Raw genomic sequence first — 26,924 nt, 5'->3', positions numbered from 1 at the left:
GGTAAATTATAAAGATAATTAATACTAAAACAGGTTGGATGAAGAAAAAATGTAAAAATGAAAGAACTGGAACCTACCAGCACTGCAATGCCAAATAGGAGGACATTCCACCAGGAAATTTTGCACAAAATTAAAAACCATAACCTGTATGGCAGTTTTTAAAAATCTTAAATACATCCTCTATGCCTCAAAGACCATGTGAAGTCTTACTTGAGCCCTATCCTTTTATCAATAAGTAGTGAACAAATACAATTAAAAATCAATGACAGATGATCTACATTTTGCATACTTTGCTTGTTCTTGTCTGAAATCAGCTCTACCTTTTATCAGCTGTTTTAACAAAGCCTTTTGAAGTTTGTAAACAAAATTGATGGCTCATGCATGTTGGCCACCGAAGTGCCATTGATCCACAATATTGATTCTTTAACAGCTAATTCAGTTAACAAAAGGTAATGTATCAAGATATTGTATGTATGCATGTCAAAAATTGAATGATAACGTGATTATCATCACTGATCCTGGACCAAATTTCACAGTGGGTGCGAGACACTCTGGCTTGTAGGCCTCTCCAGGTCTCCGTCTAACCATTACATGACCAGCTGTTGGACAAAGCTGAAAATTGCACTCATCAGATGACCTTACTTCAGTCCTCTACAGTCTAATCCTTATGGTCTTTCGCAAACTTCAGTCTGGCTCTTCTTTGCTTTTCATTGATGAGCTTTTTTCTAGCTTTGCATGACTTCAGCCCTGCCTCCAGAAACCTGTTTCAAACCGTCCTCGCTGTGCAATTCATCCCAGCTGCTGCATGCCATTCTTTTTGTACGCCACTTGACGTCATCTTACAGTTGTTAAGTGACATTCGAATGAGGTGGTGATCATCACGGTCGGTAGAGAGTCGTTTTCGACCTCTGCCAGTCTGTAGCTGTTGTCCCATGTGTTTGCTGCTTGACCTTGTTCTTATGAATCATAGTTTTGGAATTTTTTAAAACAGAAGCAACCTGACGCTCACTGTATCCCTCTGCCAGTAAAGCTACATTTGAACCCTTCTTTTCCTCATTAAGAACCTTTCTTTTCAACTCTTCTGGCATGGTCTATAGCTGTATTTTGACTACACTTACTTTTTAGGTAGTCGTAGCACTGCTTTTCCCTTCCAGCTGGTTCTATGGCAAGAGAATAGTGATGACAGCAGCAGTGGTATTCATATATGTAGTAGTATGTTAAACGAAATGAATAACATTTAAAAACATTTAAAAAATATATTTTTCAAAAATTATTCAAGTGGAATTTTACTAGGTATAAAGTTTAGGTTTTTAAGCCATTACATGCTGACTTTTATTTTAGCTGAAAAGTCATGTGGCTTTTCAGCAACAACGACGCACCGATTGGCTCGGAGAGGTAAAACTCATGACTTCGCTCATTCACGATGCTTCCGCTGCACTTACAGAGCGACCGTCTGGTCACACGAGTCAGCTGAGTGAACAGGGCAAAGCAGTGAGAATGCGTGCGCTAACGTTACTAGGCTTGGGAACGTTGTTTTTAACTACCTCTTGTAAGGACTCGCATATTGATAACTTGGAGGAAAGATCCAGGCTGTCAGATGAAGTCTCGCTTTGGCCACTGCCACAGCAATTTCAGACGTCCCCAGTTGCATTCAAACTCAGCGCTTCCAGATTTAAAATCGTTCATGCCCCAGGCTCGACCGCTGGACCTAGCTGCAGTCTACTTCAAAATGCATTTCGCAGGTAGGTTAATTGATATCTTTGTGTGTGTAAACCTTTGTACTTGCAGGTACAAATGGGTCCCACAAATCAGTTAAGCAGAACTATCTAGCTAGGTTAGCTAAATTATCTAGTTAACTAACCCAGCTAACCTACCAAACAGGAAGTAAATTTACAATTGCAGTATTTAAATATTTCGATAATAGGATTTCTAAATTATCATGCTTCATGTTCGACGCCACTAGAGCAGTGACCATTCCTAATAAACTCGATTGCTGTGTGCCTACTTCCTCTCTTACAGATATTTTAAATACATCTTTGGCTATGTGAATGAACAAGGACAACCCCGAAGTCGTGTGTTTGATTCGGAGCTAAGGGAGCTTCAAGTGTTGATAACATCAACTGACCCGGAGTGCGACGCTTACCCGAGTCTTAAAACAGATGAGTCCTGTAAGTTTGCAGTTGTATTCCTAACTGCTTTCGTGGTGCAGACCATATTCACAGTAATTTGACAGTGTTAATCGGTAATCTAAACCTCTTAAATCATCCAGTCACTGTCATCCACTAGGTGATCTACTTCTGAGTAAGGATAATCTGAATTTAACTGCTTTGACTTCGTTTCCGGTTGCTGTTTTCAACACTGAAGACGCATAGACTTTTGTCTGCTTTTAGTTTTAAGGGGGGCGAGGTGTAAATGCATGTTATTGTTTAAAACATATGGGATTGGTATCAGATAAACATTTGTTAAGTAAGCCCAACTTCTCTGTGGCAATAGATTACATCTGTTTGGTCCCAGGTGACAAGCAACAAGAAACAAATCTTTAGGAAACTCATTATTTAACCCCATTTGCTTCCACTAAGGTAGACCTGAGTGTATTGTGAATTGCCAAGCCAATGTTCTTGTGTGCAGCATTCTACACAGTTCAGACAGCTGTGTTATGAAATTTGATCAGACTTTGATACAGAGACTTCGATATTGGCTGTTGAATGTTTTATAGTGGTCTATAATAATGGGTAATATGCGTTCTCTGTGACACTTCACAAAAAAAGATATTTCAATTGTTCGTACAGATCAGCTAGAAGTGGACCAACTCAAATCTGTTCTTAAGGCCTCAAATGTGTGGGGAGCATTGCGAGGTGAGCAAGTTGCATTGCTAGGGTCTTGTTTCTGACCTAATCTGCCTTTTGTTTGAGAGGCTAGGGTTAGGGTTATCTTGGTTAACCTGACTTTTTGACAGCATAGCACTTAGACAGTACTCGCACTTCGAAAACTTGCATTGCTGAAATATTCACCTTTGAGACAATGTGGCATTGCCCACTGTAGTTAATTAACTTGAGAGGTATTGATTTATCATACAAGATAGAACTTGTATTTGCAATACTTGTATTTATTGTACTGCAGTTTACTGTGACTATAAAATTTGCAGTATTATAGGTGAACATGCTAGCATGGTGTTAATAAAACATGTACAAGTATTTTCATCTCAGTGAGAGAGAATGCCTTACACCATTTGCTGGTGTTTAGTGCGTGCTACTCCATTAAAGTAGACTATTAGCTTAGCATTAGCTTAGGCCTGCTTGGCAAGGCTAAGTTACTCCAAGCTATGTTACTAGTTAGTTAAGTATTATTTAATATATGTAGTGATATGTTGCTAGCATTTGTCTTTGAAGAATTTGTGAAATCTGTCATTTTTGTGAAACTAGGGCCTTGAAATTAACCAGTTTGCTCCATTTATTATCCATGTATGAGATTCATCTGTTATCATGTGCTTTGAATTTAACCTAAAATATTACCTTAGATTGCCTAAGTGCAGTGGTGATATTAACTTAATTACATAGACCTTCTTCAAGAGTTTTTGTTGTCTTAGGACTTGAGACATTCAGTCAGCTGGTGTACGAGGATGACTATGGAGTCGTGAGTTCACTCTTGGTGTCTAAATGCACTTTAGCCTGGTAGTTATGAGCGGTTTTAAAGGAATACTCTTGTATTTCAAATCAACAAAATTTTTTTTACACGTTTTCCTCTACTGAAAAAAGCAGGAAAAAAATCCATGAGTCACAACTCTCTTATATTGAAAGGTTAAGTGAAATTCCAAGCAACCATGTAACAGGTTTTTCCAGTGCTTTTTTCAGTACAAGGAGGTGCATCAAAATTGTTGTCTATGGTAATTGTCTGTACAGTACCAATGCAATAGATAAAGTAGATTAGAATGAAAAATACTTAAACATTATTGCAACATAAAATGGCAAATTTAATGTTTGTTTGACCTCTCTTGTGACCAGAATAACATCAACAAGACAAGCATATTAGACTATCCTCGCTTTTCACATCGGGGCATCCTTCTGGACACATCTCGTCACTACCTGCCGCTCAAAGTCATTTTGGCCAATCTGGTAAGATAAAGCCACAGTGTGTGCCTTTAATGAGATGCAAAAATAAGGGTCAGTATATTCTTCTATATAGCAGCGTTTTCTGCAGCTAATTCATATCTGGCTTCCATGTCTTTATGGAAACTAACTCTTAACTAAAGATCTTCGTCTTCGGTCAGAAGCAATTAAGGGTACATCAAGGGACAAGCCACTGTTTTTGCTTGTCAACTAAATAAAAATAAACCAAAGAATATCGTATCTTTTGAAAATGGTTACCTCTTGTCCCTCAGCTACAAATAACCTTCACTGAAACTGTTGCAGATGAGCTTGAATTAGTTAAAGCAGAACTTAATGCTCTTCTCAGAAGGTGTTCTGAATTTTATATGCATAGCTAGAAAATATTACTTTCATAGCAGTTGCCCAAGCCATTTAATGGGACTTAATTTATTTATAATGAATGTTTGTTTTTGTGACATTCATGTTGTCACTCACAAGGTACCATGGTTACAGATTACCTCTATATTACATTATATTACCTCTGTATTGCTCAATTACAGTAATTTGAATCACAGCTCCAACATAAGGATCATGTGAGCTGTTTTAGAACTTTATATTGATCCAGTCTAACTAAGGAAAAAGCAGAAATGCAAGGTCAACCAATAACTTTCAATTAACAAAAAAGGCTTTACAGACAACGAAAAGAAGCAAAGCACTGGGGATGGATGGTATACCTCAAGAATTTTATCTAACATTTTTCTCTCAATTAAGGTCATCTTTATTGCATGTGATAAACATTGCAATAGAAAAGGGATGTAAATACCTTGAAGGGATGTAACTACAGCGATTATTTCTCTCCTCCTAAAGCCAAAGAAAGATCAGACCTTATGTAATAACTATTGGCCCTGTCATTGATTGCATCAAAGGAAAATGATTCGCTAAAGTGCTTGCTGTTTGTGTTGAAACCAAACAGGTTTGAGGCAATCTTGCCTCAGTGTTTATCAGTTTTTCCATATGCTTGATCTTGTGCCTGATATAACTACTGCTTGTGCTGTCCTTTCCTTAGAAGTGGAGAAGGGACTTTTGATGGCGAGAGAGTGATGGGTGGTGATAACCCTTCTGCTGTGATTCTGACAGGCTGTAAATGTATATCACCGTTTCCAGTTTCTCGTGGCTTAAAACAGAGTTGTCTGCTATCCAGCCCTTTTGTTTGCTTTGTCACTCAAACCACTGGCTCAAGCAATTTGGCTATCTTCACTATACTCTCCAGTTACTATTAAAGATGCCCACCATTGTATGCGAATGACTGTACATCATGGTGTACATTCTGCTGTACATCATTAATGTTGTACAAACTCTCCCCAATTTGCTTTCCGTTTTGAATACAGTCAGCAGTCTATAAATTTAAGAAGACAAAGTCTGCACTTCTACCATTGAACAGTACAATGAGGGAGGCGAATCTATCTTCAACAATTCCAGTAGTTAATCATTTTAGGTACCTTGGTGTTGAGGTTTACTCATATCTCGAAGTTACAGTTAAGCAAAACGTTATTCAGGCCTTGATTTGTGAAGGTGTGGTCATCTAACTAACAATCTGCAAACCTGTAAACATTTCTATGGTGAAAATTAGTTTAGGATTCTATGCCACCCCCTTTAAGTTTCTTGGACAAACTCCATTCTACGATATATGGAAAGGCAAGAAACCTCAAATGAAGCTTGCAGCTCTTCAGGGTAATAAATCAGATGGTGGACTCTCCCTGCCCAGTGTCAGATCATTTTATTACTCATTTGTTCTCCATACATTGTGTGTAGCTTAACCAAGATGTTCAAACCATGTGACAGACTCTAGAGAAGTCTAGTTACTCCACCCTAGACCTCATCTATTAAAATATTCCTTAAAAGTAATGTAAAGTATGGTAGATAGCAGATGAAATTAACTAATACCGTGACTAAGTGGTACAAATACACCCCAGTTTTCCATAATTACAATTTATTAACTGCTAATAAGTGCTTTTCTGTTCCTCACTGGCAAAAGTAAATAATACATTTTTTGAATGACTTATGATTATAAATAATGATTTATATTTCCAGACATCCCAAGGCTTAAACATTTTACAGTATACCAGGTGTTTTTTTTCCTCTGCCTTTGCCTTCTTTGTGCTGTGCGTACATATAGTGTACCATGGAATTCGATTTTACCTTGACTCCCATTACATAATGTTTTTTCCTATTGGCATGGAAACCAGAGGCCTTGTATTCAGGATTTACCTCACCCTTCTACATGTTTCATGTACACCTTTAAGACTACAGATTGTTTGGGAAATCAAACAGGAAAATGCACAGAATTAGATAACTTGGCAAATTGTGTGGAACAGTATCTTATGGGCCTCTAAAAATCCTAACCACTATCTTATTCATGTTAATTTCATTCATAGATCTTGCATGACTATTTTTCCAATTTGTCCTAATGGTAGAATTGGTATATTCTTACACATGCACTGGAAGTGCCCAAGTGTGAGCAAGTTTTGGAATAAGGTTTCTCTAACACACACACATTTTAAATATAACTATTCCTGATTAAATTTAAATATTGCTATTAAACGATGACACTTCTTCTGTTTTGATAAATAGTACAAGTGGGTGCCATGGGGGGTGTGATTCGTTGTTGATTGTGTGACCTTAAAAAAAATTCAACATTAAACCCCATCAATGCAAGGATTCCTGGATCCTGGATATGATTGGTGATTGCTGATTTGATAAAGCAGTAACCTAAATCCCATTCACTTGTTATGATAGATTATCATGTAACAGAATTTACTAGCAGAAGTTTAGTTCAAAATTAAGAAGATAAATTAAAAAGAAACTTTTAATGCATTTGCAGACTTCATGTTCAGTGTAAATAATTGTCAAGTTGTTTTAAAGGTTGGTTTTAATTGGTATAATTTTGATATTTTACTATTAACTAAATCATATATTAAATAATATTTATTTGTAGCCGTTTCTTTAAACTTATGATCTCATGCTGTCTTTGCAGGAAGTCATGGCAATGAACAAGTTCAATGTTTTCCACTGGCACATTGTGGATGATTCATCCTTCCCTTTCCTGAGTCGCACATTCCCTAACCTCAGTCAACAGGTTAGCCATTTTCTAGAATTCCCCTTCTTGCAAGTTCAGTTCCTTTGCATTCCTGGTGTGGGATAACTTCATTAAAAAGCCTGAAGCTTTACATTTTTTTGGATTTGTTTGTTTAACAATAAGGTAGATTGTGCAGGCTTTCTTCTATTACTGCACCCTTACATTGTGAAGTTGAGCATGTGTATGTGTATGTGAGAAGCCCAGTGTGTTGAAATAAAACAGTCATAGCATCAAGATTGACAGATATGGTACTGGTTCAACAGATAAGCAATCACAAACCTTCTGTAGTCCCAGATCATCATACAGGTAGGTTTTAGCTTCTGCATTCCTGTATGTTGCACTCCTGCTAGTATGTGTGGATCAGCTCCGAGGTCATCAGTTGGAGACCACTGTTCACTGATGTATTTCTCTCTTAACCCAGCATATCTCCTGGTGGGGGAGCACTGGCACGATAGAGATGCGTCCCCGCCACTCTCTGCTGCTGCCTAGAATGGAGTGTTAACCCCTAAGCGCCATCTTTCCTCCATAGCCTCAACCAGTAGCAGACTTTCTCTATCTCCTCACCTATTTCTGATGGTGTTATTAAATGTTATGCCCAGCTAATTTCTCTGCTTATTGCTGCCTCCCATGACACATGCTCCTTAGTGGCCCCGTGACACTACTTTGATCAGATAGCACTCTTGCTCTAACCTGGCCACTTGTCTGATGTTAGTGTGACTTCTCTGACCACTTGTCTGGCTCTGCTGAGCACTCTTCGTAGCAAAGGTGGCTATGAAGAAGATTGGAGAGATGGCACATTTCATGCCAATTCCACCTTAAAGTTGTTGTCAATTTATTATTAAGTCTTTGAGAGTGAAATACATGTGGTTGTTACTTGCCTGCATTACTTGCCTTTTATGATGCTGACTTTGCCTGGGATGTGGAAAACAAAGCGACCCCAAGATGCCGTCTTTAGAGAAGAACTGAATACCTCAAGCTCAAGCTATTTCCAAAACCTTTCCATTTAACTTTACAACTCCCACTTGCAAAACCAGCAGTGAGCTTCTCAGTTTCCTGAGCACCATTAGACGCTTAATTATGGTTTCAGAAACAGCAAGATCTGCCTAACGGGGGATCTGGTTGCTAGTCTAATGATGGAACCTACCAGTTACCCATTTTTTCAATACTTGATAGTTAGACACATTATACATGCCCTGCTTTCCAAAAGTGCTTTCACTAAAGCGCTTTGCAAAGGTCCTAATATCTACAAATTATAATCGTGTATCGTAGTTGAAAAGCAAGTCTTACTGCTTCAATTTAAAGTAGTACACACAGCTCCTATGTCCAAGCTAAAACTATCCAAAATGTACCCACCTAACCAGATAATAGTTGTAGTCAGCATCATCGTCACGTCTACGAAAAGCTAAACGTTGTGTCCTGTTATTTGCTTCAATCTTTGCACATCATGCAGTTCTTCTGAGATTAAAGGTAGAGCTGCCTTACCAAAAACACTCCTAGTGGCTCAAGGATATTATAAATTATTATATAAGGATATTACAGTTCTAAACTGTTTTTTTCCTCTCACTTTTTTCATATGCAGTCATGAAATGAGGGTAGATGAAATTGACAGATAAAACAAGGTGCTACACAGAATGACCAATAAAACCATAGTTTCAGTAACAACCTTTGTCCCATATTGTCTCTTGTATAAGGCACAGTGTCATGTGTCCTATCAGAATTAGAGTAATATTCTTATTGGGCTACACACCTTGTCAATTATGTTCCCTTTCTGTAGTTATTATTCCAGATAATATTCTAGAAGTGTTACATTTAGGTTCACTGCTCAGTCTCTCTTGTGCTGTGTTTATTACAGGGAGCCTATCATCCTTACACACATGTGTACACCCCAGTTGATGTGAAATCGGTCATTGAGTTTGCTCGCATGAGGGGCATTCGGGTCATTGCAGAATTTGACACTCCGGGACACACCCAATCATGGGGAAAGGGTGAGTGAAAAGCATCTGATTACTAACTTGTACTTTGTTTTATTGCTTCTTGCATATGTGATACTTTGAAGGTAATGCTAGAAGTGGTTAAGCACTTACATTTACCCCATTTACAATTTTATCAAAAGCAATTGAATTTTCTAAGGGCTCCCAACAGTGGTAGTTTGGCAGTGGTGGGGCTTAAACTGGCAGCCTTCTGATTACGAGTGTAATACTTTAACTGACAAGCTACCCCTGCCCCCACTTAATTTCTGGTTAAGCTTGTCATGTTCACTATGTCCCCAAATGGAACTTGACACGGCAATACTTGCTCCACAATGCTAATATGACTAACATTTAAAAGAGAGCTATTGGTATTGATTATATTTGTTTAATGCTACCTCAGCATTCCTGCAATGTTTCTGGGAGAAGTAACCCTCATCACAGCAGTAAACCATTCATTTCCTTTGTTGTGTAGGTCAGACTGACCTCCTGACGCCATGTTACTCTGGCAGTAGTCCATCAGGCACGTTTGGCCCAGTGAACCCTATCCTCAACTCCACTTATGACTTCATGACGAGCTTTTTCAAAGAAATCAGTAGTGTGTTCGCTGACGCCTACATCCACCTAGGTGGAGATGAGGTTGACTTCTCCTGCTGGTGAGACAGATGACTTTTGCTAGCTTACTTATGCTCAGTGAAACAGACTGTAGTGAACAAATATACTAAGCCAGGAGGCTTTCTGAACACACATTCATAAAAGCACATGGCGCCCTGCATTCTTTTAGAAAGTTATAGATTTGAGTTTGATACCACGGTCCTTGGATTTTGTTTGAGTGATGCAACCCAAGCATCATTTTATCTGGCTTGGTTGACCTGTAAAACTTTGCAATATATGGCCTAGAACTCTAGCCTTTCAGTGTCTCTCATTGTTAGGAAGTCGAACCCTGACATTCAGAAGTTTATGGAGCAACAGGGCTTTGGCCAGGACTACAGCAAGCTTGAATCCTACTATATTCAAAGGTAAAAAGTCCCTCTCGTTAGGGAACGTGAGGAATTAAAAAATCCTCCAAATTGGTGTAGCTAATGTGTCACTCACTTTTAATTACAGGCTCCTTGACATTGTAAGTTCTACCAAAAAAGGCTATATGGTCTGGCAGGAGGTCTTTGATAATGAGGTTAAGGTAAGATATTGTAGCTTTTTACTCGACAGCCTGTCTTACATTGGAATTATAGATGACCAATCCCCAGATTTGACTGCAATATCAGTTTGTCAAGGATCATTCTAAGCAAAATCCCTGGGTCTCTCACTGGCTCACTGAGTTTCATACTGGGTCACTGGTTCAAAATTATCACTACATTAGGAGAATGAATGCGACGTCAAAGGTACCACTTGGGCATGTTCGTTGAATGCAAGGGAAAAAGGTGATTTCAATGGCCAGATTCAGGCTTTCTTTTAGAGGTCTTTTAATTATTTTACAAATGTGGCTTTGATTTGGACTAACTATTTTCCATAGTAGGACATGGAGTTCAATAATGGCTAAAGCCTGAAAATAAAGCACCCATATCATATGTAGTCTGCAAATCTTAACTCATCATTGAAATGTTGTTCACTCATTGAACAAACTAACTGCATACCCTGAAGAAAAGAAAATTAAATGGCATTATGTTTTTAACCCCACCCCCTCCTTCACAACTTTCACAACCTTGTGCTAATATGGCACCATTGACATCACTTTGCATCCAGTTCCCCTATTTCTTTGGGCGATTTACTGTGCGATGACCCCATACATATTCGTAATAGCTTTTTCCGAAGTTACTATGAATTGGATATTCCAGATATCCTGAACCTTAAGTAATAAGTGTAAACGTTCACCTTACTGAGTTATCATAAGTAAACTCCTAAAGTTTGACTTCCACCACTGTTGACTTAACATGCATGCTGCTTTGCTTTATTTTGCTGCGCAACCTCTGCATGCTATGATCTGCACTTAAGCTTACAGCAAAATGGATGCTTGAAGAAGCCAGGCAATGAGATGTGTGCTTGTTCCAGCTGAAAGGTGACACAGTGGTGGAAGTGTGGAAGATGAACATGGTGGAGGAGGAGCTTCAGAATGTGACTGGGGCAGGTTTCACCACTATTCTCTCAGCCCCCTGGTACCTGGACTACATTAGCTATGGACAGGACTGGAAGAACTACTACAAGGTCGAGCCACTCAGTTTCAATGGTTGGTGTGCTCCCTGAATTGTCTTCATTTGGCCCCTTTTTATAGCTGAAAACAGTTCACTCTATTTGTTATTACCTAACAAGTTAAAATGGCTGTTTTCATGCTAGAATTGATTGATAGATTGTGGACATCCTCTGGGATTTCACTGTAGTACCTTGTGTCTCTACCTAGAGCATTAGAATTAGGAGGACCCAAGTGGATAACTTATTTAGCGGCTGTTTTTGTTGGGCTTTTTTGTTTTAATACCTCCCAGAAATTTCCATTATACAAAAGAAATCAGTCCGTGCTTAACTCCCTAGACTTAGGTTTTGAACCACATGTTCACATTTAGTTTGATGATAATGTGCCTTGCCTTATAGCATTTAAGATCCAAAGTCATTGTTCAGTCAACACCAGTTTTAGATTTTAGTGACACTGTGACGCAGAATTGACTTGTTTATAAGATCTATATGTTCCTGCCTCCACCTTGCTTCAGTAATCCTTTAACTGAAGGCATTTTTTAAAAATTAATGTTACATCAGTGTTTACCATTGATGACAAACTGCTGTTGTGATAGTTTTGCAGAATTGTAAATTGCTGTTAATACACATTACAGCACAGAATGCAATTAACTCAAGTTTCAGTCCAAATGCTTAAAACCGGTTTTCAATTTATATACATGAATGAAGTGTTACCACCATGTCACTGGATTAAGTGTCATAATAAATCACTGAACGTGTACTTCAACATGAACGTACTGTGAATGTGCCCATTGAATCAGATGACCCAGTTTGGTGAACTTGAGTTGATGATCATCATTTGAGACAAGAATCCATAACCAGAAGCAAATGGCATCCTCCTTTTGCCAAGTTGAAGCATCTTGAATATTCTCCCAGTGGTTTTGGCTGGAATAAGGTGCATACATGCAAATGTATGGTGGTGATGGTTTGTGTATGTGTCTATGCATAGCTGAAAGGAGACACACAAATCCATGTGTGGAAGATGAACCCACAGTACCAGGATGAGATGGCACGGGTAACCGCGGCTGGGTTCCATACCCTCCTCTCTAGTCCATGGTATCTTAACCGCATCAGCTATGGCCAAGACTGGCAGGACATTTACAGAGTCGACCCTCAGAGTTTCAATGGTGTGTGGGGTTGTATGGGTGGTTGAAGGTGTGGGTATGTGAAGGATACAACAGAAGACAAGACAAATGTATAGCCTGGTTCAGGCATAGGTTGCATCAGTGAACAGTGCTTACCACACACAATACAAACTGTTGATTTGTTAAAGAACATAATTGCATAGTGTAGCCTCTGCAATATTAGTACTAGGACAGAAATTAACTAATGTGAAGCCCTGTAATAGGAGACTTTGTAGATATAAAGGTTAATCCATAATTTCTATTAATATGACCAATTAAATAAGCATTACATAAAAGTTGTAACTATACTGAACACTTGGTGAAGTATTTATTTATTGCTAAAATCAGTTTGCTTTCAGAGTATTTGTTTGGAAAAAGTAAACTGATAACTGAAGGTCTTAGGAATTGCATTATGATTCAGTGTTATGTGGCACAAATCTTAGGATATGTATGGCAATTTGAGAAAGTTGTAGAGACTATTTTGAAGATATGTTCACAGAAAGAGTGCTTGTTGTTAGGTTTTTTTTGTACATGGACTGTTCTGGAACTGTAGAGATTTAGAAGCTGTCCCCATTCAACCTTCAGTGTATTGAAGTTATTGTGGCTTTTGTATCTAAATTTAGTGTAAACTGTGTTTTGTTACTAAAAATGTTTTCAGAACTTTTGGAGAACCTGCTATAGGAGTTTGGAAACTTTTTTTTACTTGTATATAATGAAATGACAATATAAGAGTATTGTGATGGGATGTGTTGGAGGTGTCAGGTGTTGGGAGAGGTGGGTGTGAACTCTTGAATCTTGTGCAAAGCTGAGTTGTTTGCACAATACCGCTGTCCTTAAACAGTTGTTTTCTACTTTGTACTGACCTATATAAGACCACTGTGAATGTATAAGAATGTGCTTCTTCAACTGTTATCTGTGTGTTAAATCATGTGTTTAACTGTGAGGCCTGTTGAGTGAGGCTATGTATATTCTGAAAGAGCTTTTCAGTAGTTATTACTAAATCACAGATTTTTCTAAATGTTTAATTTAGTTAGCATTTGCCTTTGTTACAAATAAGAACTAGTTAAATTTGTGTCCATGATGTGACTCTTAGGCACACCGGAGCAAAAGAAGCTTGTGATTGGTGGAGAAGCTTGTCTCTGGGGGGAATATGTGGATGCCACAAACCTCACCCCTCGTCTGTGGTATGCCTTTTTAAAAACTTTCCAGACCCTTCTGTATGATCACAGCTGTTTATATTGTAAAAATATTTATATACTAATCTTGGAATGGAAGGAAGATGGAACATTTAACATTCTAAGCATAAACCATCTCTCAACCAGCCAGTCTATTCAGCTCCTCTCAGAACATTTAAGAGTATCATATGCAGAATGTAAAGTGACAAATCAGATTGACTAATAAGACGGTGAGTCAAGAGGGCAGCTTGATGCATGTTTGTGTGTTCATCACAGGCCCCGCGCCAGTGCAGTGGCAGAGAGGCTGTGGAGTGATGAGAATGTGAAGGACATTGGCAGTGCTTACTCTCGTCTGGAAAAACACCGCTGCCACATGGTCAGGTATGCCAGAAACCTCCGAGCAATTGACTGAACTGGAAGCTCCGATGAAGGGTTTCAGAGTTATGTGCAGCTACAGGTGAATCAATTCAATGTACATTGTGTAGTATTTGCTGTGACGCTACATCCATTCAGGTTAGCAGTTGCATTTTGGCTTTACTAAATTCTACTGCTGCTGTTTGAAATGAACCTTTAAATCAAACATGTATTTTGCCTATGTGATACTATATTCTGCCTTTTTTTTTTTTTTGATCACTGCAATGTAACGAATTACAGAATAACTGAACTGTTTCTGACTGTCCCCCAGGAGAGGCATTCCTGCTGAGCCTCTTTTTGTGGGCCATTGTGGTCATGAGTACAGTGGCCTGTGAGCACAAAAAGGGACTAATGGAATTACTACCAGATGAAGAAAAAACATATCTGATCATCAACCTCCAATCAATATTCCAGTGTGTTTACATATACTTGCATCCGATTTTTTTCAGTAATCCGATCAATGTTTTTTCATGCACTTGAGTAGTCAGTTGATGGGAAAACTCTAGGTTTAGATTAGACAATAATCAGATTTCTACCTTGCAACCAACCAATAATCTCACAGAATTATGTGATGTAAACTTCAAACTTCCTGCCATGGCTTTTTGTCATCATGGACCCACTTTACCAGCAAATATGGACCTTTGGTTTTTAATGGTTACTAATACTGTGTAGTTCAAATTTTTCACTTCTCTGAGCATGTACTGCATTTCAGAGTCTACCCAACAAAAGTGTTTAATAGCCATTTCGCAGATGCTGCATTTAATTCTGCTAGCTGTGTCTGGGACAGCTCCGGCTATGTTCGTGTGCGTATGCAGACTGAGAAATCCAAAAGAAATCAGAGTAATGGTATGCATGCACTGAGAAATCAGATTACTGAGCTAAAATCCAGCTTTCTTTATTGGATTTCTTAATATGATTACTGGGCCATACACCAATCTAGATAGAGTATGCTCTTTACATAACCACTTGAATAATCGGAGAAATCTGACAGATTATTAAGTGCATATAAACACACTCACTGATTTTTACTTTTCACAGGAAAATGCTCTACACTTGACCTGCACTTTATATGGTAAAATATGTATCGTATTTCTAGGAGGCAATATGGCAATACCAATGTGCAAGTTTCATAATTTTAGTAAAACGAATGACAGATTGATTTTTTTAAAAGAACTGTGAAATGTCATGTTTGAGAATTCCTATTAAATATTTTGATGAACTTATAGTCCATATACATTGCCTATCATCTGTCACACTTGAAGTTTGTATCCACAATCCACAATGACAGTTATTGATCCATTTTATTATTTGACTTTTCTCTGGTGACATGACGGAAAAGAACATAAAATGAAACTGTGAAGGAAAGACAGACACTTTTAATGACACTTTTTAAAACAACAGCTTTACTATAGCCAAACAAAAGTCCATTTCTAAAACAAAAAGTAACTTCAGGCTAGACCGGCCATCTTGTTTAGCAATGCATTCTGGTCCTGGAATTTCATGGGCTCATAACTGGACAGCTCTAGAGAGAAGGTGGCGTTCCCTGAGGTCAAAGTGCGCAGGACAGTTGAATAGCCCTAGAGGTACCACATAAGAATAGTCAACATCTGTTGCAATGTGTGTTATCCTGTACCACATTTAGTAAGAGACATCAGCTACTTACAATAAACTCTTTAAAGGGGCCATACAACAGAAAACTGTTTGCATACTTGAATAATGAGAGTTCTGTACATGGATTGACATGCCTTGAGCATTACAACCTTAAATCACCTCCTTTCAATATAAATCCCATATAACCAAACAGTGGTAAACCAGACTGGATTGTTATGTAGCAGTCTTTATTGATTAATATTTATTCCCCCCCCAAAGAACAGAACAAAAAAAATGGCATACTACAGAAATGTACTGTTCCAAGCTGTGCAACTATACTGGCACTTTTCATATCTTTCCCAAGGAGCTGAACTTTGATGCTCATATATTACAGGACCCTGGACAAGTTCAAAGCTAGTGTGCTGCATATTTCACTCCAGACAGTTTCTTAAACCTTAGACAACTTTGAGAAGGCCTCACTTAACATTTGTTACTGAAAAGTGGAGGAATTTCAACTTTATTGGCATCATATTCACTTTATTTTCCTGCCTGTGACCCATTCAAAGAAATAGCCAATGTTGTCATATTAACTACAATATAAGATGTATTTCTGTCAAGCCCTTTGTCAGGTCAATTTTTAATTTATAGCTCATTAACAAGAAAAATCAGACTTCACTTCTGCTTACCATGGTCTCTGCAAGTGGGACCGTAGCCAGAAGCACCTTGTGGTCGTGGCGACTCTGGATGTCGCAGACACTTCCTCGGCGTTGGGCAAGGTCACCGAGTACGGGGCTCAGGTACTCCTCCCCCACAGTCACCTCCAGTGACATCACAGGCTCTAAGACCTGACCCCCTGCCTGTTTCAAAGCCTACACACACAAACAGACCAGCTTCTGCAATGTCCAGAATCCAATAAATGAAATTTATACCAACACATACATACTGTAATCCATGTACTTGTTTTTTTTAGACATTTATTTAAAGCTCCTGTAGCTCCTCTGGTAGGTATGGTATCGCAACCTGCCATCAACAGCAAGATCATAAGTTGATTCCAAGGAGTATGACGGAGCACTGTCATATTGATAAATACATGCAAGTTGCTGAGTGTCTTTCAAATTCTATAAATTTAGCAGACGTCTCTTATCTGATCAAGACAAACTGTTCAAAGTCCCACACAAACACACACAGTACCTTAAGCATGCATCGGGCCACACAGGCAGACACCATGGCCAATGAAGTTCCGGGTTCCACGGCCACACTGCAGATCACAGTGCTCACTCCTTGCATAGGGTAACCCAGCAGAGGACCTGCACAACGGAGCCAAGATGGCCGAAACAGAAACTGAAGTTGAGTCAAGGTAAAATGGAGAGGAAGCCTTCACTTGAAATATAAAGGAACTAATCCTGAAGAGCTGGAATGTATTGTTATTGAGCTCCAAAATCCATGTGTCTTATGAATTCAAAAAAAAAAACGTCTATAGTTTTTAAAACTATATACTTATTAAAATGACCCTCATTTTATTTACTAATCTGTAACTGGCAAATAGTGGTTTCAGTAAATATCTAAGCCCAGACTGCAGGTTACCTTGGAGATAAGCACTCTGCATCCCACTGTTCACTGCTTCTCTGATATCAGCTGGAAGTTGGGCTTCCACTTCCTCTGCATAAGTGGTTTGACAGGACGTGCCTGTAGAAGACTCCATCCCAGGGCTCACAGCTAGCTCTACAGTTACAACATGCCTCTTTTCACCCAGCGTGCGGTCCAGGGTATCTGAAACAGAGATATTCACTTCTCTGAACACTTTGTAATGGTTTATTTATTTATTTAGCGCTTTTTAAGGCAGCAGTTACAATGCTGTTGTACAAATACAATGCTACTGTCTACTGCAGTACAATGGCCATCAGTGATTACTCTATCTTCTCATTATTTAACATGATTAATTAATGAAAACATGATAATTAAATCTCATGAACTACTTTCAGTAATTAATCACATTAATACAAAGATGTTAACCAAAGAGGTCTTTGTTAAACAGGTTATCCTTATTTGTATTGGTAACATTGTAAGAATGTGCTAAATCTATGGGTAGTGTTTTTAAAATAAACTTAGAACAAAGTCAAAAACTTTACCTGTAGTGCTTACTGATTGGAGGATGGTCTCTCTGTAGGCCACCTGAAGAGGTCCCAGGTGTGTTTCAATGTTGTACTCTCTCCTAATGCGGTCATGCAGAATCTCGATGTGAAGCTCTCCCATACCACACAGAACTGTCTATGTAGGTGATTTACAGTAGAGCGAGGTAGAAAATCAACAGATGAGCAGACGGGAAAGGAGGAAGTACGCCATAATATCCACATAGAAAAGAAAAAACTTTACCCGAAACAGCTTATATAGCAATGCTAACGACTGACTCAGCACAAGCTCTCTCTTTATGTAACAGCACACTCACTGTTTTTCATGATTATCACAAATAGCACTGATGCATTGTTAAGTCTATTACTAAATGACACCTGATCTTGGAAACGTGGATAAATCACCTGTCCAGAGTCATGGTCTGTCTTGACCTTCAGACTGGGGTCTTCCCTCTGTAGACAGTTCAGAGCATGCTCAAGGTCTGCCCAGAGCCAGTAGAAAGAACTTGTTACACTTCTTTATTCTGAGCACAAGCGCTTGTTCAGCACATATAGTTATCATCATCATCTTCATCAACATCATATATCCACGAATGGACACTAAAGGCCTAAAATGATCTCAAATTACTGTTAAGTAATGTACTTATGAATTAAGATAAAATGTTGAAGAGAGGAAGCATGTTCTACAGCCCTTGGACTCTATGCCCCCACTGCCCTCTGGTGGTCAGCAAAAGAAATTAGAATAGTTGACACTAGGTTCTGGAGATCCTAAACTGCATCTTCATTTCTCTCCAGTGAATACATATTACATTAATGTTATGTAACTTAATGCTATTAAATAAACTGGCTATGAAATGTGCATTCATCATCAAGCTCAATAATATCCTGTCTTAGGGCCCAATATGGCAAAATTACACATCTGCCCTGATGTTTGCCAACGACACCTGACCTCAGAACAGACGTAGGGAACAGTGCTGCCGGGGGCAGGGTTCCCACCCCACGGGGCTCTTACCTGCCTGCTTGGCCATGGTGGGAGGCTCTATGGAGCAGAAGAACACGGGCTCGGGCACCTCCACTCCGGCCAGCACCAAGCTGCTCACCTCTGGGCCCGAGCCCTTCTCCCTCCCGGACTCCAACTCCAGCTGAGCTCGCCGTGCTGCCGCTGCTGCCACTGCTTTGGATGAGACGACGGTGTCGCCCGTCACCGTCTGAGCATGAGAGTTGTGTTTACAATTGTATTCGAAAGACACTGTTTACTGAGGCACTCAAATCCTCACCCGATTATACAAGGAACATTCCACATGATTTTTGTGTTTTTTTTAGATAAGTTCTGCTTTATTAATGGAAATACACCTACCTGTTTGAGGCCCACAGCGAGAGCAATGTTCCCTGTGGACAGTGACGGGATTTCAACATGCTGGTCTGCAAACGGCACAAGCAGGCGACTCATTCTCTCTCTGGAGCAAAAATGAAGTAGTGTAGGTCCCATTTAATACAAGTTTGAGTTCAATGTCATAAGACTTCCTTCATAATGTGGGATCGTTGAAAGGTCCTAAACACCTGGTCAGTAAGACAGCTATGGTTCTAACATAGTTCAGGAACAATACTGTTCAGCTTATGGTTGACTATACTCTAGCATCATATTATCAGTGATCAGGGTCTTTCAGTGAGATTTGTACGTACGTTCCATTTCTGTTGATGTTGTATATGGCCGACTGAGGTTTCATAGAGCCAGAGTAGATTCTTAAAAACACCAGTGGACCCCTCTGCTTGTCATGGACCACTTTAAATGCCAGTGCACACAAGTCATCCTTATACCAGCGCCTAAACACGTGCAACACACACACACACACACACACGGCAATGTGGTGTCATGACATGGCAATGTGGTGTCTCTATATATACTTTCACTTACAGTATATAATATGATACTGAGGAATTCTAAACAATCATTAACATAATGAATTCTTAAATAAAACTCTCATGGCTACTAAAAAGCGTTAACAATGAAAGCATGGAAGCTGGATGGAAACCTCGACTTCAACCTTCAGTCTTTTTGAGCATTTACTTGGCACCATTAATTAAGACCCAGTGGGGGTCACTCTTTCCTATTGCCACCTGCTGGTACTGCCAATGTGAAAAGGGTGCACATCTTTCTTCCACTGTGCCAACACGTGGTTTACAGGAAGCAGCTATGCCTTGCTTTAGGCCCCATGTTCCAGGGAGAAAAGGAGCTGGGGACCTGGGAGGTTGGCTGGGCTTACCTCAGGTCGTGGTTCCTCTCGTTGGGTGCCGGCAGGTAGGCAGTGATGGCGTCCAGCAGTGGCTGAACCCCCTTGTTCTTTAGGGAGCTGCCGCACAGCACGGGCACAGCCCTCCGTGCCAGCGACACCCGCCTCACGGCTTCTCGCAACTGCAGAGAAACGCAACATGAGGCAGCAAGTGAGGCCTCGGCAGGGCAGAGGAGCGGAGCAGGGCGGAGGTGTGGAGTGGGGTGGAGAAGTGAATCAGACCGGAGCCATGCAGCTGAGGCTTACCTTCACAGCAGGCACTGCATCAAAGTGGTCTGCATACTCGCCCAGCACCAACTCGGCAAAGTCGTCATCTACATCTGCCACCTGCGCGGAACACGCAGAACACCCAGAACAAGCCTCATCTCATTTGCAATGATTTATCATCGTCTTTTACACTGTTTTGTGAGCAATGTTTGCCCTGTTCCCTTGCAATGACTGACACTGGCACCAGCAAAAACATTTCTGCTGTATTAGACAGTCTACTTTTGTTACAGGTTATGTTTGTCTTAAAGAGTGCAGTATGACCAAACTTCACACGTGGCTAACAATGAAAGAAGAATATTTATAGCTAGCAGCAAAAGTTCTCTTTCAGTGCTAGCCACTGTAACACTTGATGACCTCTGCACCTGTTCTATGAGCGCTCCTCTGGCCAGGCTCACTTCATCCAGGAGCTGTGGGTCATCAGTTGACTCCAGCACTCTACTCTCGAAAACCCGCCCGTCCTCGATGGCATACACTGGCCATGTCATTCGCTGCTTGGTGATCAGGTCCACCAGTCCAATGAATCCTCTTCCAGAACCGATGGGAGTCTGAGGCATACACAAACACCTGCCATTTTAGTGCTGTGTAGAATTGAGAGTTAATAGTCAACCAGAGATAGAGGCTTACCTGAAGAACAATGGGGTTGGCCTTCAGTTTTGATTTGATGCTTTCTACAGAGTTGCTCAAGCTAAAAGAGAGTAAAACACATGCCAGGGTCAAATTTTCAACCAGAATACTTTCTGGCAAAAGTGTTACATAGTATTTAGAGATGGCACAATACCAACTTTCTATACTGGTCACATATATAACATTTGAATATTACGTATATGATATCTTTTCATTAGAAACCACTGTGAAGCAGTGGCTTACATGAAACCTAAGATTAAGACTGTTGTGGATATTTTTTGTGAGATGTATTATAAATGCTATATCATACTTAAATGACAGATACATAAATAAAATAAAAATCTGGGAAAAAAAATGTGAAAAACATTGTTTAAAAGACTAAAGCACATTTTTTTTCTTCCATTGCTATAAAACATTTATCTTAGCAAGATGACATTTATTGTCTTGGTCATCACCTTCTCAGCTGTACTGCCCTGTACTTACTCCCAGCATGCATTTGTGTGTGCGCGCACACACACACACAGACACATACACACACTCTCCCTCACTCACTGACTCCTGAAATTTGCACTATAGTTTGTTTTTCCATGACTGAATGCAATTGTAATTATGCATTCACTTCATATTGATCTTATTACTCTTATTGTGAATTTCAGCTGTAAATCACTTTTCTATCCGCATCACACCCACGTCGGACACTAAGTGAGCAGAGAGTGTTATCGTATTCTCTAGAATCTCTACAAATGTTCCAGTCCACCTTAAATCTCTTATGGCTCTATTTTTGTCAGGTTTATGCTGTTACTTCTCCTTTCCCAGATCCTGAATGTTTTTTAAAAGAACGAATTACTGAATAAATCACAGCTGATCGCTGATTTTTGGTGGTGAAAGCTGCTAAGATGCTATTTTGATTCATTTAAATGCTCTCACTTGAAGTCAGATAACCTGTTCCCCCACACGGGTTATCAAAACTACATGACAACATGACAGCAATGCAAGTCCTCCTGTGTGTGAGGGCATGGGCATTTGCATTTGAATGCAATAGCTTTAATCATCAGTGTGAAGAAAGCTCAAGAGTTAAACTCTACTGCTGTGCATAAACTGTGCTCAAACTAACCTGGCTATTATCCCGTGACCTGCTCAGACTAACCTGGCTGTAATCATATGACCTGCTCAAACTAATCTGGCTGTTATGAGACCTGCTCTGTGCTGCTGCAAAGCACTGCTGTGCTGTTTTCAAACTGGATTTGTCATAGTATCAGATTGGCTTCCTTAAAAAGATTTCATCCAATATATGATCCAGGATTCCAAATGTATTCCAGTTGTAGTTAGCATTGGTGCTGAACATGATATAAACTCACTATCCAATTTATTGGAAAGATCTGGCACTAGAAACATGTGTAGTTTGTATGTATATATACAGTTGGTAATATGAAAATGTTTGCATCTGTGTATAACTGCATTTAGTGTTTCCGCATGTGCATGTGTGTGTGCACCGTGCATGCTACCTGGCTCCTGGTTTATCCATCTTATTAAGGAAGCACACACAGGGCACTTTATGTTTGTCTGCTTGTCGCCACACTGTCATGGTTTGTGCCTGCCAGTCAAATGAGGGACACATGATATATACACAATGAACCCAATCACAAAATCACTATTACAACACTTTAACTGAGGTTTTTCTTTGTCTGTTATGTGCTATTCTTCCAGCAACATGAGGTTTGTGGGGTTTTTTGACCATGAATAGAGAAAATGATGAAGGGCATTTTGCTATTTTGGTATTTTGTTTTTTATGCATATACATTGTAACCTGTGAGAATAACCTGTGAGAGTACTACAAGATTCTGTCCACAGTATCTTCTACACATACGTAGTTCCATTCAAGATTAATCAATGTTAAAAATTCTATATCCATATTATGATTAAAAACAGAATTAGTAATCCCCTTACAATCAACACAAATGCATAGATGGACACAAAAAACATAGGTCAGCAACCTATGCTAAGAGTGATAACATATGCTAGCCAAGGTTAGGGGTTGTTAGCCTATTGGCTTGGTAACAATGGAATTAGTTATGGGAAGTTATACTTAGAAACAGTATACTTTACAATGGGCAGAATACACACACACACAAAATATACACGGTATATATGATGCGGCTGACCTCCACACCTGCTGAAGCATCAAACACAGCCACTGCTCCATCCAGCACACGTAGCGATCTCTCCACTTCTAGTGTAAAATCCACATGGCCTGTAACATAACAGAATCCACCCTGAACCTGACATGTTTACACCCATGACACCGAGAAGTCCCCTATAACGTGTGGGGTCATTTATGAGTATGTGGGTACACCTGTGAATGTGAACATGTGCGTCTGCATGCATTTGTTTTCATGCCTGGCGTGTCTATGAGGTTAATCCTGTGCTCCTTCCAGTCAAAGGTGACTGCAGCTGACTGGATGGTAATTCCCCGTTCCCTCTCCTGAGCCATATAGTCCGTCACAGTGTCTCCGTCATCCACGTCTATGCAGCAAAACAGGCCTCACCAATATCACCACTGGTCTTAGATCTTTGAATTACTGATTACTAATATCGACAGTAAAGAACCAGTCACAGACCTCCACCCCAATGAGGTCCCTTTCCCACCACACCTCCACCCAAGCTCACCTCCGATGGTACGGGTGTAGCCAGAGTAATAGAGCATCCGCTCCGTGGTGGTAGTCTTCCCTGCATCTATGTGCGCCATGATTCCAATATTACGGATTCTAAACATTGACATCCCAGATAAGATTATCTTAATTTAGAAATTGTTCTGAATGCTTTTGGTCCAGACACAGTCACAACTATGCAAACATTCCTAAAGCTGGAGAAAATCATAGCATCATAACAAGAGGCTATATATGCTTTTGTGGCTCTTTTATGTACTTTGACTGTTTACAGTCTTAGGAGGCCCTTCTGCTACAGTTCTGCCCAAACCCCAGAACCACTCTAACATAGCTCGTTCATCTTTAAAAAAAAAGCTCAAGGAACAGGAACAGTTGAGATTGCCTGTATGTGTAATTAACACTTGTAAGATCTGTTGCAATGCATTCTCTCATGTTAACACAAAGCAAAAACTGGTATCATACTTAGAGATATCTGGGTTGACCACGGTTCGAATGGATTTGACTTCATCTGCAAAATTTGTGAATACGTTTGTTCATCAGTCATAGAATTCAGACCCAAAACAGGCTTTAAAAATATTTGACAAGCATTTAAAATGTATGTCGTATCACCTTTAAGGAAGCTGTAACTTCTTTTCCACTGCAATCTCGAAGTTCTGCAGTGTCGCACAAACTACAAAAATCGAGAAACACAACGTTTATAAGACAGTTGTAGCTCATTAATTAACCAGTCATAGATAAGTTAGCCAGCTATCTATAACTGGATGTAATGTAGCTGACAAGGCTAGTGGTACAGAGATGTCAAACTCAGCTAAAGCTAGCTAAAATAGCAACGAGTCTTACCTCTTGGAGGATGCTAAACGTCTCTCCAAAGTGCATTGTTAAACTGATTGTAAAAACGGCCTATACAAAGATAGTAATTATTGCGAATTGGCAATGCACATAAAAAGTAAGCTTATACCGCTCCTTTCAAAAACAGGCAACATTTCATTGGTCAACAACCAATTTAAACAGTCAATGTAGTAATACGGCTAGCTAGCCTTTAACTTAGCTACGTCGCCAGACAGCGTCTGAACGACATTCACGATACACATGAAATGGTGCATTGCGAAATAAGACCGTCGGAAACAAAGATAAAAGTTACGTTGTTCCACCGACAATAGTGGCTACGTTCAAAACCACATACGACATACTACAAATGGACAACTATATTGCCATTATATGATTATGTGTTATTAGTGCTTGAAAGATAGCTTGGGGACTACCGAAATAACATGTCCATTATAAAGTTAAACCTTTATAATGTTAAATGATATAAATTGGCAGAAATTTTGAACGATGTATTATTTTGTTTATTTTGAAGGGACAGAGTAACAGTCCACGCCACAACACGACCCACACATTTAGATTTGCATCAAAGACCCTGAAGACAGCAGAGAATAGTCCCGTAATGGATCACAGAGGGCAGCTTTTCTAACCTAAATCTTTGAAACATTTTAAGAGAAATATGTCAGATTGAATTTGGCCAGATCTAGTTTAATTTTGGCCTATCATGTTTGGCAAAAACGATTATTTGTTTAGAAACCGCAGGAGAAAGGCCCATAATTACCAGGAGGGGGCAGCAACTAACTAGCACACATTTCAAGATGGGGACAACCCTTCTAAATTTCACCCATACCCACAACCACTGATAATAGGTGTATAAAGCACATTCTGTCTCCACAGAGAAACACTGACTTTAAACACGACACTTTCATAGGATGCCACCTGCTTGATTTGCCCCAGTATATGTGCTATTGTGAAATGGAAGCATCTAGGAGCAGCAACGGGTCAGCCACGAGATTGTAGACTAGGCAGACTCACAGAGTGGGTTGTCAGGTACTGAAGTGCCTAGTGCATAAAATCACCTTTCCTCTGTTGTTGCACTCACTACACAGTTCCAAAAATGCTTCTGGAAGCAACATCAGCACAAGAGCTTTGTGTCAGGACCTTTTTGAAATAGGTTTCCATGGCAGAGCAGTGGCATAAAACCTTAAGATCAGTACATGCAATGCCAAGTGTCGACTGGAGTGGTGTGAAGCATTGGACTCTAGAGCAGTGGAAATGTGTTTTCTGGAGTGTTGAATTATGCTGCACTGTCTGCTATTCTGCTGGGCAAAACAGGGTTTAGTGAATGCTACCTACCAGAAGGCATAGTTCCAGCAGTATAGTCTGGTGGAGAGGGGCTGTTTTTCAGGGTTTTGGCAAAGCCCCTTAGCTCCAGTGAAGCGACATTTTAATACTATATCATACATACAAGCTCACATAGGTGTATTGGTTAGATGTCCACATTCTTTGGACTAAATAATATTAATTTGTAGAATGTTCATATGATTTTTCTGTCATTTGTCTTCTGAGACATTGATTTAGAATTTTTTATTAATTTTTGATTGAACCCACAAGACATCAACTGGTACACAGTACATTTCTCAGACTGATAAATTAAGTCATGTAGCACTGTATAGCACAATCCTTTAATATACATATTATACATGTATCAGTATAAAATAATTTCACATGAAAGTAAGCTTGAATCTCCAAGTTTGCGAAAATCCAGTTAGATTAAAATAAATACATTCTTGTATTATTTTTGTTGTCTCTAAGAATTCCATTTCCTTTTATTCCTTTCTCTTATGAAAAAGAAGACTCTCTCTCACCATGTTTAAAGTCAGATGCAATTTAAAAGATCCTCCCACATCCGTTTCAGGGGTTGTGTCACCTGTTTGCCAATCAGTAAAGCCTCTGAGGCCCTTAGAGGAATTAAAGTGGAGCAAACAAACAAGATGCAACCCCCCCCCCAGGCACACATAAGAACAGGCATATGCTGATGTGCTCATTACTATGCAAGTGCACGTTCACAGATTTGAATACAGCATAAGCAATCAACATGCACACACGCATTCACTCACTCACAATCCATTGTGTTCCCATTCATAATATATCAATATGTTAATGTGGATTGTTGCTGTTGTGTGCTGTGTATTGTGAGCGTGCTGAATCTCTGATGTGGGAAAACCGAAATCTCTGAATCTCTGAATCTCTGATGTGGGAAAACCGAAATTTTCAAATCAAGACAAAAGACATTTCAGCATAGATCCTCTTTCAAAAAAGTACAACACAGAAGTTAAAACAGGAAGCTCATGCACCACGCTGGTTAATAACATTTTGGTCAATACATGAATATCCACTTCACAGTA

General features: G+C 39.6%; 2 protein-coding genes across 4 annotated transcripts; one reads left to right on the top strand and one right to left on the bottom strand.

The window, feature by feature from the left end:
• Positions 1-1,423: 1,423 nt before the first annotated feature.
• On the top strand, positions 1,424-15,354 carry hexb (hexosaminidase B (beta polypeptide)). Of its 2 annotated transcripts, none has more exons than XM_027004188.2 (14): positions 1,424-1,742; positions 2,020-2,168; positions 2,790-2,855; positions 3,587-3,633; positions 4,002-4,112; positions 7,120-7,221; positions 9,074-9,206; positions 9,664-9,844; positions 10,121-10,207; positions 10,296-10,368; positions 11,238-11,412; positions 13,629-13,719; positions 13,987-14,091; positions 14,396-15,354. In XM_027004188.2, the coding sequence occupies exons 1-14, from the start codon at positions 1,498-1,500 to the stop codon at positions 14,457-14,459; spliced, it is 1,629 nt and encodes a 542-aa protein (XP_026859989.2). In that variant the 5' UTR covers positions 1,424-1,497; the 3' UTR covers positions 14,460-15,354. The 2 variants fall into 2 exon arrangements, with proteins under 2 accessions (XP_026859989.2, XP_026859988.2); XM_027004187.2 differs by lacking the exon at positions 11,238-11,412 and adding an exon at positions 12,361-12,538 and having other exon boundaries at positions 1,425-1,742.
• Positions 15,355-15,406: 52 nt separating this feature from the next.
• gfm2 (GTP dependent ribosome recycling factor mitochondrial 2) lies at positions 15,407-24,779 on the bottom strand. 2 transcript variants are annotated; one of them, XM_027004185.2, is made up of 20 exons: positions 24,532-24,779; positions 24,301-24,361; positions 24,154-24,199; positions 23,693-23,790; positions 23,423-23,548; positions 23,188-23,276; positions 22,531-22,619; positions 21,026-21,086; positions 20,764-20,946; positions 20,381-20,461; positions 20,108-20,256; positions 19,527-19,667; positions 19,201-19,300; positions 18,856-19,051; positions 18,249-18,325; positions 17,844-17,982; positions 17,299-17,484; positions 16,906-17,021; positions 16,401-16,583; positions 15,407-15,701 (listed from the first exon to the last, which is right to left on the bottom strand). In XM_027004185.2, the coding sequence occupies exons 1-20, from the start codon at positions 24,565-24,567 to the stop codon at positions 15,573-15,575; spliced, it is 2,286 nt and encodes a 761-aa protein (XP_026859986.2). In that variant the 5' UTR covers positions 24,568-24,779; the 3' UTR covers positions 15,407-15,572. The 2 variants fall into 2 exon arrangements, with proteins under 2 accessions (XP_026859986.2, XP_026859987.2); XM_027004186.2 differs by lacking the exons at positions 15,407-15,701; positions 16,401-16,583; positions 16,906-17,021; positions 17,299-17,484 and having other exon boundaries at positions 17,890-17,982; positions 18,249-18,296.
• Between the last annotated feature and the right edge of the window lie 2,145 nt (positions 24,780-26,924).

Source organism: Electrophorus electricus, chromosome 6 (genome assembly GCF_013358815.1).
Source record: "Electrophorus electricus isolate fEleEle1 chromosome 6, fEleEle1.pri, whole genome shotgun sequence".
In the NCBI taxonomy this organism is placed as follows: domain Eukaryota; kingdom Metazoa; phylum Chordata; class Actinopteri; order Gymnotiformes; family Gymnotidae; genus Electrophorus; species Electrophorus electricus.
Note: the sequence above shows the minus strand (reverse complement) of the source record. Positions and strands in the feature narration are given on the sequence as shown.

Excerpts from the sequence above, each read along its gene's own strand:
- hexb (XM_027004187.2), top strand. The coding sequence starts at position 1,498 with ATGCGTGCGCTAACGTTACTAGGCTTGGGAACGTTGTTTTTAACTACC. Across the intron at positions 4,113-7,119 it reads AAGTCATTTTGGCCAATCTG|GAAGTCATGGCAATGAACAA; the intron begins GTAAGATAAAGC and ends CTGTCTTTGCAG. Across the intron at positions 7,222-9,073 it reads TCCCTAACCTCAGTCAACAG|GGAGCCTATCATCCTTACAC; the intron begins GTTAGCCATTTT and ends TGTTTATTACAG.
- gfm2 (XM_027004185.2), bottom strand. The coding sequence starts at position 24,567 with ATGCACTTTGGAGAGACGTTTAGCATCCTCCAAGAG. Across the intron at positions 24,362-24,531 it reads CGTTTAGCATCCTCCAAGAG|TTTGTGCGACACTGCAGAAC; the intron begins GTAAGACTCGTT and ends CGATTTTTGTAG. Across the intron at positions 23,549-23,692 it reads CTACACCCGTACCATCGGAG|ACGTGGATGACGGAGACACT; the intron begins GTGAGCTTGGGT and ends TTTGCTGCATAG.